We start from the raw sequence: 20,115 nt of genomic DNA, 5'->3' as shown, positions 1-20,115 counted from the left end.
AGACTTAGATATTGATATCCCTTGCAGAATATATAGCGGGGATTTTATGTTAAAAATGTAATTTGACAAGAGAAAGAAACTAATGTGAAACCCTTTTACAGCCTTACCACATGGCAGCGGTAATAGCTAAATTTGGCAAGAGAGAATATTTGTTTGTCACTAGTGCTTATTACCCTTTTACATATTTTGTTCGTTTTAAAGGAAGATGAAATGAATTTTAACAAAATTAATTCGAAATCATTAAATACAATTTAAATATGTCTTCAAATCAATTTAGTCATAAATAATTAACTGTGAAATTGTGTGTAAATTTTGTATAATTTTTAATTAGATAATAGTTTAAGAGTTACACTTAAATCAAATATTTAAAATCCAAAAAATTAAAAATTAATTCAGATATAAGAATCAGACTTATTATATCCTATAAAAATGTGAGTTTAAATCTTGATGTAAATGAAAAGATCATAAATTATCCATAAATTTCTTTATAAACACTTAATAAAGTCTTGAGGTATGTCTTAATGACTTTCACTTATAAAAAAGGAAATAATTAGATTATGGTTAGGACTTTACCAGTGATAAACTTTCACTTATAAAAAAAGAAATAATCAGATTATGGTTAGGACTTTACTACTGATACAACAAAGAGTCTGAGAAATGAAGGTAGACAATAATGGCGCGGTTCATGATTCTCTCCATTTACTATTATTATGATCCTCTCTCTTGCTATACCTATGGTCCACTAGTCCCCATTTGCTTTTTCAGTTTCTTTTTCTTGTCTCTTTTGCCTTTCCCCTTCTCTTTTTCCTTTCACACACCACACTCTCCAAACCCACTGTTTCAGTTTCTGCTAACACCTCTCCTTTCTCCGTGTGCCCCCATTTCTCCAATCTCAATAATGTTTTAGGGTTTTCCCTCCTTTCTCAGAGCTTGCATTTCCCAGGATCAATGGCAAAGCTCCATTTTGCGTTCAGTTTCTCACTTTTGTTTCTACTCAGCAATGCCTCAGCTGCACCATCCACCACTTTACCCGCCAGTGAGTAATACCTCATTTTCTTCTTCCACTTCTGTTTCACTCATTTTAGTTCTTTTTTTAACAGTTTGTTCCTTGTTCCAGAGATTGTTAGTGGGTTTCTCTCAAATGCCGTTCCTGCGTTCACCAAATGGGTCTGGTCACTCAAAGCACCCACCAAAACCGGTATGAAACTTTACAAAGTAGATTGCATTTTCTTTTTTTTTTCTTTTCAATTTTGAAGTTTTTGGTTATGTGGAATTGAAATGTTTCAGCGATTGGTGCGAAGTCGATGATGAAGTTCGAGAGTGGGTACACTGTGGAAACTGTGTTTGATGGAAGCAAGCTTGGAATTGAGCCTTATGCAGTTGAGGTGTTGGCCAATGGGGAGCTTCTTATTCTGGATTCGGCTAATAGTAACATTTATAGGATTTCGTCCTCGCTTTCTTTGAGTAAGTGTGTGTTTATTTGGTAGGATGGTAGCTTAAGTTTGTGATCTGACTTGTTTGATTTATCTATTATTTAATTTAGTTTTGTAAAATCAGCATAACTAGGTGCATGTTTAGTTCTCGGTTGCAAAATTACGTTTGAAGCAAAAGTCACTTTGCCAACGGATCAGGACCCTTGTTTATGTGTTCACTTTGCTTTTATCTTTTGGATTTACATTGGAACGTGCGTCGTAACATTTCCAACTGCAAACCAAACATGCACTAGGTTGTTAGACTTTTTGCATTGTGGAATCACAAAAGATTTGAATCAATGTGCTATGTGCTAAGCATGATATCATGTCACTCTAGTAATTGCTTTTGAGGTTTATGAAAGATCATGTATCTCACTTTTGTAAGGTAACGGTAATGCATTTCGAACTTGTTGTGTATGTGGGACTTCTCTTTTTAATGTAGTTTCTCTGCCACACTTGAACCAATTTATATGAATGTATATATTTTCCTTACTTAAAGAATGGCATGTGCAATGCAATTTTGCAGATACCAGACCAAAGCTGGTGGCAGGATCTGCTGAAGGATATTCTGGACATGTTGATGGAAGGCTTAGGGAGGCCAGGATGAATCACCCAAAGGGGATAGCGGTTGATAACCGAGGAAATATCTATATTGCAGATATAATGAATATGGCAATTAGGAAAATTAGTGATTCAGGCAAGCATTATGTTATACTCTGAGCAATCCTTTGTCCTCCTCAGTCCTCTCCCCCATAAGACTTCTTTTCTACTTCTCACATTAGAATCGTAAATTGGAGCCTTTTATTTAGTTAAGGTTTCTGTTTTCAGGGGTCACAACAATTGCTGGCGGAAAATGGAGCCGGGGAGGGGGCCATATTGATGGTCCAAGTGAAGAAGCTAAATTTTCTAATGATTTTGATGTGGTTTATATTGGAAGTAGTTGTTCCCTACTTGTCATAGACAGGGGGAACCAAGCCATCAGGGAGATCCAACTACACTTTGATGATTGTGCTTATCAATACGAAAATGGACTTACACTTGGTAAACTAAATCAATCCAGAGTCTCCTTTCTCTAGAAAACCTTTTTGATTAATAAGATTGATTGTGGTCAATTTGCAGGAATTGCAATGCTTGTTGGGGCTGGCTTCTTTGGCTATATGCTTGCATTATTACAGCATAGACTTGGTACAATTGTAGCATCTCAGGATGTGAGTGCCTAGTATTGTCTTCTGCCCTCTGCCTTCTGATTCATTGTAGTAAATCTGATATAGACATCATAAATAAATATCATTGTCCATTGATGGAACTTCAATTAATCTAGATGCAGTAGATATCTGGAGTTATTTTGGGAAGTTCAACTGTTCTCAACTTTCCAATATATATCTCATTTCATGCTATGCTATATAGTTTTCAAATTATCATTTTTTCTTTTTAACTCAAGATTACCTATAGATACACTTGCCACAGAATTTAAACTTGTCCTTTGTTCTCTAAAACTGCCTAGTCTAATGTTGCTAAAATTGCTATGTGAATATATGAGAAATCTAGAGTCATTTATTCATCTGCTGCTTTTGTAGCTTGAGGGTGCAGCAATGTCTGGCATTTCACCAAGTCCATATCAAAAGCCCTTGAAGTCTGTCAGGCCTCCTTTAATTCCATCAGAAGATGAGTCGGATAAGCAAGAAGAAAGTTTCATTCGATCCATTGGGAAGCTTCTTACCAATGCTGGGGCATCAGTTGTGGAAATAATGGGAGCGTTATTTCCTGGTTTCAGAAAAAAACCACAGAGCTATGAATTTCAAAGCCAACCGCTTTTCCAGCAACCTCAAAAGCAAGTAAATGCTTGGCCTGTGCAAGAAAGTTTTGTGATTCCAGATGAAGATGAGCCTCCTTCAATTGACCCTAGATCCCCAACACCACGGAAAACGTATGCTTTCATGTCCCAGGATGCAGAAAAGATGCCACAACTTTGGCAAAGTCATGCATTCTATAGTGGATGGGGCGGAGATCTTCAGCAGCAGCAACAACTAAAACTTCAGCAGCAGCAACAGCAACAACAACTAAAACATCATCGCCATCTATATCATTCATCAGTCCCTCACACTTACTATGAGCAAAGCCATGAGGAAATCAATGAGATAGTATTTGGGGCAGTGCAAGAGCAGGAAGGGAAGAAGGAAACTGTAGTTATCAAGCCTGTGGATTATGGTCAATCTCTCTATGATCATCACTATATTCGACCTCGAAACAGTTCTATGGGTCATATCAACAAGTACTAAGTATATACAACCACAAAGACTAGGAGTAATGAATCCCCAATCCAGCTTTAATTAGAGATGGGAGGATGAAATTAAGTACAGGAAGTATAATTAATATTTTCCTTTTAACAGTGAGATCCTTATAAGGAGAAGCTGATCATCAGAATATTAGTTGTTCAATCAGTTTTGCCAGATTGTAGGTCGCTCTGGCCACATTTGAGGGTAAGATAAAAAATTTTTGGCATGCTGTTTCTTCTTGTGATGATTTTTAATGTACAGCAGAAGTTCTCTGCCATAAGATATATTACATATATTCTCCGCTCTTTTTGTCCTTGTTCCACTGAAAAGTTCTGACACGTTATGAGTATTTCTTCTTCTAGAAGTATAAACACCGTTAGATAACTTTACTCTGTATTTGTTATGTGGGTACCATACAAACATCTCATGTTTGCTATGATTCTAGTTCTAGACAAAGAAAAACTCCACCTAGTGGAGCATGCCAAAATTTCTGTTTGATTTGATCAATGCTTCAATTACCATTTTGCAGTTTTTCCAATTTCCAGATACAAACAATTTCAACAAATGGACTAAAAGGCTTATATTTTTGGTCTATCTAATTTAGTGTTTTTTAATTTTGTTTCTACAAAATGTTTTTTGTTTTAGTTCTTATAGAATATATTTGTTTTATTTTTTGTTCTAGATATATTTTAGATAATATTTTAAACAGTAAAAAAATGTTATCTAAAATATTTTAAAGACAAAAATAAAATAATCAACAAAGACTAAAGAAAAAAAATGTTGGAGGAATGAAAATAACAAAAACCCCTAAATCATAGGTATAAAAATATATTTAAATCCACCTAATACTACTTTCTGAACATGATAGCGTAATTAAAACTTATAAGTATGCTGCTGAATTGAATTTCTCAATGTAGTTAGATTGGTTGTGAAGGTGATAGAAGATAGATATTAATAGTGGTGACAAATGAATTGAGAGAATTGAAGGTGGTAATAATTGAGGTTTGAGAGTAATAATAGTTGAAGGTGGAAGCTGATAAGGCGAGTAACCACCGGAATGTGTCAACTCTAAATTTCCTCACAAGTGGATGACATGACATGACATGCTGGGAGCCCCCACTAGCCACTGCATGTGAGTGACATTATGACATTTTGCATTATTAAATTCTTAAGATTTATTAAATAATTAAAAAATAATACTACTTGATTTTATTGGATCTAAAAGAAAAAACATCTTTAAACTAATTATTAAAAAAATATCCAAATTCATTTTTAAATTAAAATGGAACTTATAGCTGAATGTATGTTATGATATAATAGTTGCATTGAAATTTGAACATATGATTTTATGCATTTTATCCGGTATTCACCATCAAGATTGCATGGTGAGTTTGTCTATTATTATATGTGTTTAGTTTTCATTAAGATTTTAGATTTAAATTGTGGATAATTTTGGTGTTGAATTCAAGCATTGATATTCAAAATGAATTATCAGATGTTTTATTGACAGATATTTATACAACGAATTTTAAGTATTTATTATAGAATCATTGGCCAATATTACTTTTGACTATTTGATATCAAACACTTTAATGTACAATAGCAACATAATTTGTGGTTGTGTTGAACATTTTTATATTTATAGTTGACTTTTTTTAATATAATATTTAGCAAGATATTTTAGTTAGTTTTTAATTTTTTATTAGTTAAAAAATTTGTTTAACTATTTAATAAACAAATTATTTTTTTAAGTAATTTTAGTATTTTTTAAAATGTGACTTGAACTAACATTTTTAAAATGATGACCTATAGTTTTTATATTTTATTATTAAAAATTTATTCAATTTTCTTATCATTTTTTTTAAATATATCATTATATATTTTTTAATTATTTCAATAACTAATTTTACTGAAAAATTATAATTTAATAAGTTAATTTAAAAACTTGTGATTACCAATTATTAATTATTTTTTCAGTTTATAAGTAATAACTTTTTAGTTAGTTATGTTGAATATAAGAAAAGCAATTGCGAGGTCTATTCCAATTTTCATGTCCTGGGATTATTTTTATTTTATCAGCATATATAAACTAATAATTTAATTGGTCGCTAATCACCTTCATATAAAAGGGAATAAAAGGAAAATATTATAAGTAACTTAGTGCACGTTTGTAAAATATTTTTTTTCGCCAAAAATATATTTCTTGAAAAATTATATAAAAAATTAATAAAAAAAGTAATGACCTCTTTAAAATATGTTAATTAAGCATGCACTTAATATTTCCATACTAGTTACCATTCATAGTGAGAATGGCTTGGGAAGATCTCCCATTTCAACACGGTGTCAAACAGATGGATTATAAATTTAATCAGGATAAAAGAAAATCGTTAATTTATTTAATTTAAGGACTGTAAAAAATGTATCAAAAAATATAATTCACTAATAACTCATTTAATAAATAAAAATATCTATTCTATTAAGCATCTTTTATGGATGGATATTCAACCTATCTATTTGAATCATATAAAAATTTTGTTTTTCTAAAATTATTTTAATGAAATAAAATCAATATTTCTATATATTTTTGTATCTCAAACATTGTAGAATCTAGGACTCGGACTCTTAAAATCCTATATATACTCATCTAATGAACTTTGGACTACTTGATCTAATGAGTCATCCAATTTAATACATTCATTCATTGTTTGTGGAACAAATTAGTTAAAGTTATACATAAATGGATCAAATAGTTAGTGAAAAAATGATTTGAATTGTCCCCTTTATATTCCAACGAGGAAAGTATGAGATGAAATCAAATGGATAGAAAGTCTCAAATTTGAATTGTTATGACATATTATTCATCAGCCAGAAGCTGCAAGGAGGGGTAAAAACTTAAAAGCAAGGAGGATGTGGATTGGGTTAATACATCCTCCTAGTTCTAGGCTCCTAGCTGTTGGGCAGAGGACTAGTTTTGTCTGTTTTGGTGTTTTTGGTGGTGCAGAAAACAAAACCAAGGTGCACAATGTAAAAGCCTTCCAAGACCTTTTCAAGTGGGAAAGTACGAATATTTTTCAAATACCGTTGACAAAAAATATTGGATATAAGGAGATGGATCTGATTCTAAATTGGAACAACTTGGCCCATTATATTTTTTGAACAAATTGGAGCACACGATATTTCATTAAAAAAATATCAATGAGTTGAATTTGTTATGTGAGAAATGCCAACAAAAAAAAGGTAAACAGACTCTATATAACTTTTTGCAAATTTTAGTTTTAGTATCTAAACAATTTTTTTAGCGTTTTGGTTTCTATATTTTAGAAAAGTCTCTATATTTCCCAACCAAAATTTCTGGTCTTTTTTGGTGTATTTCTAACAGTTTGTTTATTAATTGAAAATGCACACATTACTGAAAATTATTATTATTTAATTTATTTACCATTAAATTATTACTATTTTAAAAATTATTTGCGAGCTTGTGACTCTAACAAAGTCTTCCTCAACACAATTAAATTAATACTCAAGTAACATCTTTCTCGAGAAGATGAGAAATGAGGAACACAGTTTGTTTTTTTAAAATGTTTTACTACAAACAGGACAAATTTACGAAACTGTCCTTAATTGGCATTTTTTTTCAATTAATTTTCCATTTCAGAAATTCCAGTGACAGAAACGTTAAAATTGTAAAATTGTTGCAAAGTGGAAAGAAGAGAGAAAAGGTGCGGTGGTGTTGAGTTATTTTGTTTCTCTGAAAATTCACAGAACTCGCACACACACACAACGCAAAAACTCGCTCCCTTCGCATCAGATCCGAATCTCTCTTCGTTTCGCCGATTCGGATCTCCGTCTTCGATTCCTTCTCCTCGCAATTGGATCCGATTTGAGCTTCTCGCCGTACACAATCACCGTCAATCATGAACCCGTTTTCTTCAGGAACGCGTTTGAGGTAAGCAATTTAATCCTTCTCTTCTTCGCTTCTTCGCGAATTGGATCAACATCAAGTGCACACACACGCGCACACGCACTCTCGCACTCTCGCACTCTCGCTCATGTACAATGCGTTCGAATGCTTGTTATTCTTCGTGCTGGTTTTGTAGCTGAGTAGGACTTTGCGTTTCGGAGAATCTTAAATTATCTCCGCATTTTTATTTTAATTGAATTTGTTGCTGTTATTAGTTGTACGTTCGCGATTTTGTATTTTTCTTTTAGCTGAAATTAGTGATATATGTTGACATTGAAAATTCGTTTGGTTGCTGTATTTTGTTGTGCTTAGCTGGTTGAGGTTTTCTCGTAATGTCTGAATCGGATGTTGAAATTGAACTCTAGATTCTAGCGCCAAACTTGAATAAACATTGCACGTCTTCAGAGGTTCATTCGTGTATTTGTAAAAGCGTTGGAACAATTCATTAACCATATGTATTTCTGTATATTGCTAGGATAAGGTCTTAAGCATAGAGACACGTAGTTCCAACATTGTAAGCGACTGAGTGAGAGATCTTTATTAGTTTATTTGTCTCCCTTATCCATGGAATGTTACTGATGCTGTTCCTATTAAGTACCATGACCTACCAGATCGATCATGGATTTGAATGATTGAATCTGATGTCAAGGGTCGTATAGGTTGTTCATACTTATTTTATTTTATTTTTATTTCATTATTCCCCTTGTGAAGGAATGAATTTTCATATTAGCATCCTATGGTTTTTGGTTGCAATATGTGGCCAGTCTAGAGTCTCGCAATGAATTTGAAGCATTTTATTTTCACACTTAGCTAGTTTTGGGAGGGGGCAGTATGCTATGCCTTAAACACTCTTGCATTGATTTGCTTTGTTAATAGTGAGAGAATCTCTTGTCCTCCCCTTGTATTTTGACTTGTTGAGATAAAACATTGCATAAAAGAATTGAAATTACAATCCTACTATATTGTCACTGACAAAAAACGTGATTTGTGGTTGACTTTTTATTTCAAAATTTGTTTAGTTTGCAAAATCAAATACACTTTATTTTTCCAGGTTTCTTTCAAGTTGCAAAGATAATACATGTTTAATATTTAGTTTTTGTTTGTGGTTAATTATAATCAATATCTTTTACTTATCTGGTTCATATCCCAACTTGTAGGGACATGATTCGGGCCATACGTGCTTGTAAGACTGCAGCAGAAGAACGAGCTGTTGTAAGAAAAGAATGTGCTGCCATTCGCGCTGCAATAAATGAAAATGATAATGACTATAGACATCGGAATCTGGCTAAGCTAATGTTCATCCACATGCTTGGTTACCCCACACATTTTGGTCAAATGGAATGCCTCAAGTTGATAGCATCTCCTGAATTTCCAGAGAAGAGAATAGGTTATCTTGGCCTCATGTTGCTTCTTGATGAAAGACAAGAAGTTCTAATGTTGGTCACCAATTCTTTGAAACAGTATCCAGTTTTTAGTCAAAGTTCTGTTTATCTTTTTATATTGCCTGATTTTTACATTTCACTTTACAAATGTGTTATTTTGATCTTCTACTTACTGAAACAAAATGAAGAAAAAAAAATATTAATAATGGGTTAGTAGAGCCTTAACTGAATCACAGAGATCTTAATCACACAAATCAGTATATAGTGGGACTTGCTCTTTGTGCTTTAGGAAACATTTGTTCAGCAGAAATGGCCCGTGATCTTGCACCAGAGGTTGAGAGATTGCTGCAATTTCGAGATCCAAATATTCGCAAGAAGGTGACTTTCATTGTACTTCATGTTTAAATTCATACATATAGTAGAGGTCTACCTACTAACATCTTCCTAAGTACTTAGCGTGCAACAATTGGTTTCATAGTCTTGTCTATATTATCTCATGTCATTGTTTTGCGATCTCCCTATTTTCGTTTTCTAAATAATTATAGCCTTGTAATGTAATTTAATGTTTTTGAGTTATTAATAAAACTGTTCCCATTTAACTGCATGAATGATGAGTGATGACTAATCATTATTTATTCTCATAAATTAACTGTGCTCACTGCTATATAGGCAGCATTATGCTCTATAAGGATCATAAAGAAAGTTCCAGACTTGGCAGAAAATTTTATCAATCCTGCTACTTCCTTACTCAGAGAGAAGCATCATGGGGTTTTGATCACTGGGGTTCAGCTTTGTACAGATCTGTGTAAAATTAGCACTGAAGCTCTTGAACATATTAGGAAGGTAGTTTTTCATCTCTCATATTATATTGTCAATCATGTAGACGTAGTGTATTTTCCTAGAACTCACTTTGGATATTGATTGAAGATTTGAAGTAAACTTATCTACTATACTTAGCATGACAGATATTTTGTGCTGCAAATCAAACTATCCATATATGTGTATATACGTTCTTCTTGGTATTTGTGACTTGTGAGTTAAAACGTCCATGAATTCTTGGCTTTCATTCTTGACAATTTTACAACTTTCAAGTAATTTAATGAAGTTATATTGTGGAATATGGAATTTGTAGAGTATATTAATTTGAAAGCCTTGTAATATTTGAAATGCTTTAGTTTAATTTTTTTTAGTGTTTGAGCATTTCTGATGAGCTAGTATTACAGGGTTTATAAACTCATGCTTTAAAAAAAATATCACACTGTTTAAGGTCACAGCATTGTGTTAGTTTTTGCAAGCAAGTCTGCTGGGTATAAATAGTAAATACTTAACATGTGAACTGTTAAGGGATAATATCAAGGTTCATACATGCAACTTTATGGTGTAAAAGTTAACCTCTGATTGCATTTTTTTATGAAGAACTCTGCAAATTGAGCCATGATTTTGGACAGCTTATGTTGTAACAAAACATTTTGTGAACAATTATTACAGAAATGCACAGATGGTTTGGTCAGAACTCTTAAGGATCTAGCCAATAGTCCATATTCACCAGAGTATGATATTGCTGGTATCACAGACCCATTTCTGCACATCAGATTGCTAAAACTTTTGCGAGTGTTGGGTGAAGGCAATGCTGATGCTAGCGACACCATGAATGACATACTTGCCCAGGTCAGTTGTGTGTTTATGATGAACTTTATGGTATTATATTATTATAGTGCTCATGCTGCAATGCTTGGGTTATTTGGCATTTCTGCATGGCTCCCTGCATGAACTTGTATGTTGAAAACCATTTAGAATATCTTGTCCACTTTCATGTGATTTGAATGATTGAGGCAAACCTTAGTACAAACACAAATTGATATGGATATTCTAGGAAAGATTGAAACGTTTTACTCGAGAGAAGTTTCATTTATTTAAGAAAATTTTTATTAGATCAAAGAGAAGTATAACTAGGAGTAAGATACAATATCCTCCAAATAGAAAAAAAACCAGAGACATCAAAGAACAAGAAAAAGTCAAGAATTGCAGCATGACTTCCTAGTGTCTCTGCACATCTAAATAGCGACTCCCTTGAAACTACCATAACTATGTAAGCACAATTCCAAAGAGAAGCCATGAACATCGTCCTGTCCTACAAAACAAATTTAGGGGCAAAGAGACATCCTTAATGCTACAAAAATTCTGCTTCTGCTAAATGCACCAAAGGGCTATCACGACGTGATTTATATGGCGTCAAACATTTATTGTGATTTTGGATGTTGGTGTGTTTGGGTGGACCTGGTCAGAAGATGTTTTATTACGTGTTTATGTAATGCAGAGTTGGTCAGTTTGGTTTTGCACTAATGTATGATTACTTTGTGGAATATACTTAAAGTTGAAGATTTTTTAAAAATCTTTGTTTTTTTTCTTGTATATGTGTAATGGGGAGAGCCAGAGAGGGGTCTTGTATTGTAAGTAGCTGTTGAAATGGAAACCCATTGATAAGCAGAAATTTTTTTCTATCAAATGCGAATTTAGCTGTATATTTGTATCTAATTCTTTGAAGGATTATAAGGAAGGAGGGTTGAAAGAGAAAGGATGGACTTTTGGTGTCTATGTATAATTGTATGCAATAAAAAATTATTTTTATTTTTGGTCAGGCACTAGTATTTATGCTGTAATTTTACATGTATGATTTGATCGCTGTTAGATGCACCAATTAACTGTCCATGCTAAGTTTTTAATAAATTGTGTTAACCACTTGTTGCAGTAATCAAGAGTTAGATCATTCATTTCAATATTCTTAGGTTTTGTTTGCTGTTTACCTAATCTGTTATGTGGGTAATGAATTTTAATCTACTATTGCTTATTGTTGGTGGCCATTTCTTCTGAAATTTAAGACTGATAATTTTTACACTTGCTGCCTGTTTTAGGTGGCTACGAAGACTGAGTCAAATAAAGTTGCAGGGAATGCCATTTTATATGAATGTGTTCAAACAATAATGAGCATTGAAGATAATGGTGGCTTACGTGTACTTGCCATTAATATCCTGGGAAGATTCTTGTCAAACCGTGACAACAATATCAGGTTTATTTCTGGTCATTGCTTCTCTTTCATAAGTAACTGAAAGTTTTGATTAAGACCTACTAACACCAGCACATTGAGCGTTCACATTGCAAAGTTCCACTATAAAAGCCAAAAGAAACATAAAAAATTAAGCACTGTAAGAGGTCTAAGATGTCTCCTACAACTAGGGAATAATGTTTTGTTACAGTCCAATGAATTGATACAAGAATCTAGGAAGTGCTCTTGATTAGTAGGATTGATATCTTGACCCCTTTATTAAATATTCTCCTGTTATGCTCCAACTTACAACTATAACACTCATGGCATGTGACCTGGATCTGTCTATTTTTTCAATGTCAGAATATCCAGATTTTTTCAGATGCCTGCAAATCAGTATGTTGACTGATATTAACTCAATATGAAGAGAGTAATCTCTTTTTTGATGTTAGTCCTTGTAAGCTTATCACTTGAAAAGGAACATCTAGGATTTTATTTTTAACTGGTATAGAAATGATCCCATTTGTCTATTACTGATCATTAATCATTATGACATGTTTCCCACTTTTCCTAATGCCTTTCTATAGGTGAATTGCTTACTGGATATGCAAGTGTTTGTGTGTGTGTGAGTGAGTGAGAGCAAGAGAGAGTCTTGAATGAATGACAACAATGTCTATAAAATCATTAGCATAATGATCTGGTGGATGTATTCTCTCCTATAATTCTGTGATTGATGGATGAGGTATGCAAAAAATAATTATGATTTAAGAAAGACTAGATTTGGTGCTATGCTGCTCAAGCAATGGAATGATGTCTTTGCATTCTCTATTGCATTTGTAGTTTTGTACAATGATTTGGTGCTTTTTGGACTGAGCTATAGTAAACTGGACATAGTTAATCATTTGAGCAATCAAATTATCGTCTTACCAATTTTACTATTTTCTTGATTTAACACATTTAAGAAGAAAATAAAAAAGATTGGGATCCCCAATATATTAATTACAACAAAGACTAGGTTTGTGGTTCGATTATATTTAATTAGCTGACACTTGCAATTAAGTACTTGACTGTATTCTGAAATTTCTGTAGTTTAAATTTATTTTGGTCAAAATCATGTTTGTAATAGACTGTTTGAGGAATATATGCCAGGCTGTGAATATTGTGGCTTTGGTTGTTGACAGAAAAAGGCAGCTCTAACTTCTATATTACTATAAAAGATGAAATTGTGTGCCCATTCAATTTCTTTAATTTAGCACGTTAAAAAGGCTGATTAATTAATATCGCATCTAGTGTTCTTCAAGCTCTATATTCATTCCATCCCTCTGTTTTTGTTTTTCTTTGAATTTAATTACTCAGTGAATCTTACTATTCTACCTTCTTCCTTTAGATATGTGGCATTAAACATGCTAATGAAGGCTGTAACTGCTGATGCTCAGGCAGTACAGAGGCACCGTGCAACCATTATAGAATGTGTGAAGGTATTTGATTTGTCTTCCCTCATTCAGTGACAAAGATGAGCTCTGTTTTACAATCCAAGGGGTTGATCATTTGACTCTTAACTTCAGGATTCAGATGCTTCGATTCGGAAAAGAGCCCTTGAACTTGTTTATGTTTTGGTGAATGAGACTAATGTGAAGCCCTTGGCAAAAGAGCTTATAGATTATCTGGAAGTCAGTGATCTTGATTTCAGAGAGGACCTTACTGCCAAAATTTGCTCCATTGTAGCAAAGTGAGTCATCATATTCTGAATGACATTCCTTTTTCAGTAAACTTCATTTGGTTTTATTTTATTTTATTTATTTTTTTGTGCTAGGAGAGAAGGATACCAACTATTTGCACTTTATCTCATTTTTTTTTCAGTATCCAATAATTTCTGGACCACTTATGATATTCCATCAATATAAGACGTTTGATTTGTCACAGGAACAGACTTTATTATTATTATTAGTTCTTTTAGAAGTATATAACTGTTTCTCATGTTAGTGATAGTGAACATGTTACCTATGTTGGTCATGCAATCATTGGTTTTTGGACATTTCTGTTCTCTCTCCCCTCTTTGGTAAAATGAAAAAGAAGCCATTTGGCCCATTTTACATTGGTCCTTATCTTTGTCACCCCCTGTCAATGTAGAACTAATAAGTTGAGATTTTCTTTAAATTGCACAACTCAATATATTTGGTTGACTAACATTTATTTATTAATGCTTCAGGTATTCCCCAGAGAAGATCTGGTATATTGATCAGATGCTCAAGGTTCTGTCTGAGGTATAGTATAAATATAAGACAGAAGCTTTTGTAGTGAATTAAAATCTTCCAGGTGAAAATACCAAAGCATGCTAGCTTTTTAGGGTATTCACGATCAGTGATGTGTGTTTATATGTGGATTTAATTCCTCTAAAGTAAAAAGTGAGTCACTAAAAAAGTGAGACATCTCAACCATAAACGAGAAATTAAGAGAGTAGATTTTAACAAATCCATGATTTGTTATGCATGTGCTCGTAATACCAGTCATTGATTTTCTCATTTATGTTTAAAAATTCTTGACTTTTTCTTCTAAAGTGAACTCTTCACTTTAGAGGAGCTTAATCCTTGTATGCAACATCCTATGAAATCATTTGGATGCTTAAAATCAGCTCTAAGGATAATGTTCATATTTTTCAACCTCCTATTATCATTTTATGATTTGGTGCTTTCACGTGTTGGTCACAAAATCAGCTCATGGTGTATTGTGATTATTGTTTGGAGGGTGTGCCTTGACACAATAGTAAGGTTGCTGCCTTATAACCTGGTGGTCACAAGTTCTAGTTGTGGAAATGACCTCTGTGCTGACAGTTGTGGCTGCATCTTACCTATCACGGCCCCCTCAATGCTGGGAGTTTCATGCATTGGGTTGTCCTTTTATTGTGATTTATGTTTTGTGCTTGCTGTTTCCACATTGAGCTATTCAATTTAGTTATAAATGTATATTGGGTGCATGTACTGATCTCTATTCTATGTTAGTAGGCTGGAAACTTTGTAAAAGATGAAGTATGGTATGCCTTAGTTGTTGTGATAAGCAATGCTTCTGAGCTTCATGGATATACAGTAAGAGCATTATACAGAGCATTTCAAACGTCAGCTGAACAGGTGCCCACTTCTGCTTTGACAAAATCTAGGCACATTGTTAATTTGCTTTTGATGCCTTTCATATAATATTACCTAATACTTTTCATCAGGAGACTCTAGTTCGAGTTACAGTGTGGTGCATTGGGGAGTATGGTGACATGTTAGTCAATAATGTTGGAATGCTAGACATAGAAGATCCAATAACAGTGAGTGCTACTGCTTGAAAAGTTTATACATTTGTCTAAACTGTTGCTTCAAGTTGCATGAATATGATATATCGCTTGTTTAACAAGTTGATCTATGTATTGGTCTCAAAAAGCTTCTAGTAAAAGATGTTCTGACAATCCCCTTCTTATGATGATTCTTTTTGTATGTCTCCTATTTGGATGATGGGTAATGACCGTGAAAGAAAAAAATTCCCTGGTCTCAGTACTAACTCATTGTCTCTTTTGTTATTCTCCATTATTTTAATTTGGAATGAGGTAATACGGATTTGGTTTACATGTTTGATTGGTATATTTAACATACTCTGGCAGAAACTGCTCCAAGTTATTTGCCAATTTAATGAAATCTGGACATGATTTGTTCTTGGTGCTAAAACCATATATGCTAAGATTGTGACTTGCCTTTTTCATTTTAATTCTTATTGCATAGTTGGATTATTTTATACTGGGGGGAATGAGTTTATACCCCTTCCCATTGTGTCTTTTATTTCTTTGTAACAACTGATGCCTAAGTCTGCTTTGTACAGCACATAGGAAAATCTAAAAAAATGGTCTTTCATTGCATATAATTTTTTAAAAAAAATAAAAATTTTATCCTTCATTTTTTTCATGCTAGCAGGTGACTGAGTCCGATGCAGTTGATGTCATAGAGATTGCTATAAAACGCCATGCATCAGATCTTACCACAAAAGCGATGGCTTTGGTTGCACTATTAAAGCTCTCTTCACGTTTCCCTTCATGTTCAGAGTATGATCTGTTTTTCAAATGGTTTATTATCTATTACACACACCACACCTTAAATTGGATGATCTGTTTGCCAAGAACCATTTCGCTAAAAAGCTTAAGTTGTTAGGTGAAACCTCAGGAATGGTTTTGTATCTAGCAGGCTCCCTCACAAAAGAGCCCTTTTGGGATCTTAAGTGTAGGAAATGCATAGGCCCACCTTACTTTGGGCTAAAATTCAACATTTATTTAGAATAATGGAGGTGGAAAGGATTGAACTGATGACCACTTGGTCGTAGAGGCTGTGACACCATATCAAGAACCAACTCTTCCAAAAAGTTTAAACTATTAGGTGAACATTCATGAATGGTTTTAATTCTAATAGTGTTGTTTCTTTTCATGCCTTTTTATTTTAGAGGAATTAAGAATGTAATATTCTAGTATAAATTCAGCAGACCAGGTTCGGTAGTTTTAAAATGTTTAATTTGTATCCATGCAATTTGATCTCTGTGAGAAATCAGGGGAACTTTTTTCATCCTTGGTCGTCCTCCCTTCTTACTCCCCATGCCTAAGACTTGTGCAACCAGTGCAAGTTTATTTATTTCCTCTTATATTTGTATATTTGACCTGGAAATTTTATTCTCTTTTGAATATGAATATAGGAGGATCAAAGAAATTATTGTTCAGTTCAAAGGGAGCTTTGTGCTAGAATTGCAGCAGAGGGCTATTGAATTCAGTTCGATTATTTCAAAGCATCAAAATATTAGGTGAGGTTAATTAATCTGCTTTTTATATTGTATCAAGATCACGGAATTGTACAACACTTTCATAAGAAACTGTCATTGTGCAGGTCTACACTTGTAGAAAGGATGCCAGTTTTGGATGAGGCAACTTACATTGGTAGGAGGGCTGGGTCTCTGCCAGGCGCAGCTTCAACTCCAACTGCACCTTCATTTAATCTTCCAAATGGAGTAGCCAAACCTGTGGCTCCTCTTGTAGATCTACTTGATCTAAGTTCAGATGATGCTCCTGCTCCGAGCTCTTCTGGTGGAGGAGATATTCTTCAGGACCTTCTTGGTGTTGATCTGTCACCAGCATCACAACAATCTGGTTAGTATTTGTAGTGTATCTTATAAATTATTATGATGCCCGAAAAACTAAATATTTTTTGTATTAAATAAGTACCATCATTGTTTATGCATCTTTGCTTTTCTCCAAGATAGCTGGTACTGTTTTATGAGGCCTTCTTTAGTTTTTGAGCCACTTGATTCATAGGAAAAACCATTATGAAGAACCTTTTTCCAAATGGATTTATTGAAAATTTAGTTTTTGATAAAACCCAATGACATTGTTTGATCCATGTAACTTAACCCATCTAATGGGATAAGGCTTTGGTGGTGGTGCTTGTTGTCATTTTGATTTGTTAAACAAACATGCAAACTTATTCATTTTTCCTTATTGTGAATACTGAATAATTCCATCAAACATATTTGTAGTATGTCTGACTTTATTTGCATTTTTAGTTGCTGGCCAAGCTTCAAAAAGTGGCAACGATGTTCTTTTGGATCTTCTGTCTATCGGATCACCTTCTGCTGAAAGCAGCTCATCTACAGTAGACATCTTATCCTCCAATTCGAGTAACAAAGCACCAGTTTCTTCATCATTGGATGGTCTCTCATCTCTTTCACTTTCGACAAAAACAACTTCAAATGCTGCTCCTATGATGAATTTATTGGATGGTTTTGCCCCCAGCCCGCCAACAGGTTGTAAACTTTGTTTAGCATTTGGGCATTATCATTGAATGAAATATAGTCAAAGTATTGATTCCTTGTCCTTTCTTATCTTGAGTAGAAAACAATGGATCGGTTTATCCATCAGTAACTGCATTTGAGAGCAGCTCCTTGAGGTTGACATTCAATTTCTCAAAACAACCAGGAAACCCACAAACAACAGTTATCCAGGCTACTTTTATGAATTTGTCCTCCAATTCATATACAGATTTTGTTTTTCAAGCAGCAGTTCCTAAGGTATGCCAATCAGTATGTTATTAAGCTTTTTGCATGCAGTGCTAAGATCATCATCATTATTGTAATTATAAAGATATAATTTGAATTTACTGCTTTTAACAATATCATGATCTTCATTGTTATAATGGTAACTTGAAGTTCCATGCTGGCTGTTTGTTTCTCTCAATTGATGAATTCTAGCGATAAAAATGTTTGTAGCTGTCTATAGCTTAATAATTTCCTTTGCATTAGTCTAGTTAGTTATCTGACCTATTGAGTGCTAAATAATTACATCTATTCTTTAATATTTGATAACTGTAAGCTGTTTTACTGGGTGCTCTGTTGGAATTTCAAAATCTCTTGAACTGCTTTGTTACCTTCCATCATCTAGTACTTACATATTTTGTTTTGACTTTCAGTTTCTTCAATTGCACTTAGATCCAGCTAGCAGCAATACTCTTCCCGCAAATGGGTCCATAACCCAAAGTTTGAAAATTACTAATAGCCAACATGGGAAGGTAGATGGTCTTTGTAACTATTGCTTTACTGTAAATATCTGTGTTCTACCATGTCCTTGTATGATTTAAATTCTAAACAGAATGTTGATCACTGGCATGTTGTTGCGAAACAGCTAGTTTATGCTTTATTTTGATAATTGATATTACATTCTGCAAAACTGCTAATGATTTGAGCCTGGGGGTTATTGAGTGTTCACTACTTTTCAGATTGTTCAATCAAAGCCAACAATGATATTTTAGTTAACTGCACAAGCTGTGAAACTGTCATTAGGCATTACAGTAAATCATATTTTTCATTGTTTTTTTTATAGTCTGGACTTACTTCAGATTATTAATGATGAATAATGTCTTTAATATTGGATTAATTTTTACTGTTGTGAAATTATGTAGCATAAGGGATTTATCTTGTATTTATAATTTTTACATAGTGGCTATCCTGCTATTTGCAATCTGCTATACCATTTTTGGGGCGGGCTGGCCAGTTCATGGCATTATCTGGGATTGACAACCATGGATTAAACTCCCCCCACCCACTCCTTTTCTCTGTTTGTACTTTGTGAGTATGTATATGGTGTACACTTTCTGAGATAATTTTCCTGTATGTACATTTGAATGTAATGTATAAGTGCTTCTTAGAGAAGACTTGATCGCTAGCAACTATTTTTTTCAGAAATCTCTTGTCATGCGTATAAGGATAGCATACAAGATAAATGGCAAGGATACACTGGAGGAAGGACAAGTCAATAACTTTCCTCATGGTTTATGAAGCCCAATGATCAGGGGTCATTAAGGTGATGCACAAAACCCATCGTTTTCCCCAGCACTCCATAATTATTGGTGCGGTTTTCATGTTTCATTCCTTCAATTGAGGAAGGTATGGTTCGACCATCTGGACCACTTTTTGGCTTAAATTTGAAGTCGATTTGGTGGCTTCACATCTTTGTTTTACCTTTTTCTTTTACTTAGGTGATTTATGTACATTAGTACAACATATTCCTGTATGAAAATGCCATAGTCAAATTTTTCCTCTCAAGCCACTGAGAGTTGTGTCCTATTGAGTACTTGAAGTGCTTTCTTGCTATTTTTTTGGAGGTAGTCGCTCGGTTTTGCTGTCTAAAGTTATAGTGTTGTTGAATGCAATTTGGTATCTTTTAGACGATTGATATATTTGATTTTATGTAATGTTTCCCCCTCAAGATTAATGAAATGTAATCTCAAAATTATATCAACTTTCTTGTTCGGCTTTTGACTGTTTAATTGAAATTTGAAAGTGAGGATTATCCATTGTGAAGTTTGTGATTCATTATCATCACCTATATAAACTTGGCAAGAGTATTTTATGGAAACTACTAGTTTCCCTAAATGCACATAAGCCCTTTCGATTTTAGGTCAATCAAAGAAAATTC

At 33.6% G+C, this 20,115-nt stretch overlaps 2 protein-coding genes across 3 annotated transcripts; both read left to right on the top strand.

Annotated features, from left to right (window-relative positions):
- Nucleotides 1-631: 631 nt before the first annotated feature.
- Nucleotides 632-4,119, top strand: LOC114380107. The gene is made up of 7 exons (XM_028339044.1): nt 632-1,036; nt 1,118-1,198; nt 1,288-1,464; nt 1,999-2,169; nt 2,301-2,513; nt 2,592-2,680; nt 3,050-4,119. The coding sequence occupies exons 1-7, from the start codon at nt 949-951 to the stop codon at nt 3,749-3,751; spliced, it is 1,521 nt and encodes a 506-aa protein (XP_028194845.1). The 5' UTR covers nt 632-948; the 3' UTR covers nt 3,752-4,119.
- A 3,294-nt stretch (nt 4,120-7,413) lies between these two features.
- Nucleotides 7,414-19,938, top strand: LOC114380095 (AP-1 complex subunit gamma-2-like). Of its 2 annotated transcripts, none has more exons than XM_028339027.1 (18): nt 7,414-7,694; nt 8,867-9,169; nt 9,328-9,469; nt 9,761-9,934; nt 10,580-10,759; nt 12,004-12,158; nt 13,522-13,612; nt 13,700-13,863; nt 14,344-14,398; nt 15,137-15,259; nt 15,349-15,444; nt 16,079-16,209; nt 16,848-16,952; nt 17,036-17,295; nt 17,709-17,948; nt 18,037-18,212; nt 18,611-18,709; nt 19,380-19,938. In XM_028339027.1, exons 1-18 carry the CDS (start codon nt 7,663-7,665, stop codon nt 19,473-19,475), a joined length of 2,622 nt encoding a protein of 873 aa, XP_028194828.1. In that variant the 5' UTR covers nt 7,414-7,662; the 3' UTR covers nt 19,476-19,938. The 2 variants fall into 2 exon arrangements, with proteins under 2 accessions (XP_028194828.1, XP_028194834.1); XM_028339033.1 differs by having other exon boundaries at nt 7,415-7,694; nt 16,082-16,209.
- Nucleotides 19,939-20,115: the final 177 nt, after the last annotated feature.

This window comes from Glycine soja, chromosome 2 (genome assembly GCF_004193775.1).
Source record: "Glycine soja cultivar W05 chromosome 2, ASM419377v2, whole genome shotgun sequence".
In the NCBI taxonomy this organism is placed as follows: domain Eukaryota; kingdom Viridiplantae; phylum Streptophyta; class Magnoliopsida; order Fabales; family Fabaceae; genus Glycine; species Glycine soja.
The sequence above is the reverse complement of the archived record's forward strand: the minus strand, read 5'-3'. Positions and strand labels throughout refer to the sequence as shown.

Bases quoted from the DNA above. Each gene is read 5' to 3' on its own strand.
- LOC114380107 (XM_028339044.1), top strand. From the start codon at position 949: ATGGCAAAGCTCCATTTTGCGTTCAGTTTCTCACTTTTGTTTCTACTC. The intron at 1,199-1,287 runs GTATGAAACTTT...GAAATGTTTCAG, and splicing joins CAAAGCACCCACCAAAACCG to CGATTGGTGCGAAGTCGATG. The intron at 2,170-2,300 runs GCAAGCATTATG...TTCTGTTTTCAG, and splicing joins TAGGAAAATTAGTGATTCAG to GGGTCACAACAATTGCTGGC.
- LOC114380095 (XM_028339027.1), top strand. From the start codon at position 7,663: ATGAACCCGTTTTCTTCAGGAACGCGTTTGAG. The intron at 9,170-9,327 runs GTATCCAGTTTT...ACTGAATCACAG, and splicing joins GTCACCAATTCTTTGAAACA to AGATCTTAATCACACAAATC. The intron at 15,260-15,348 runs GTGCCCACTTCT...ACTTTTCATCAG, and splicing joins TTCAAACGTCAGCTGAACAG to GAGACTCTAGTTCGAGTTAC.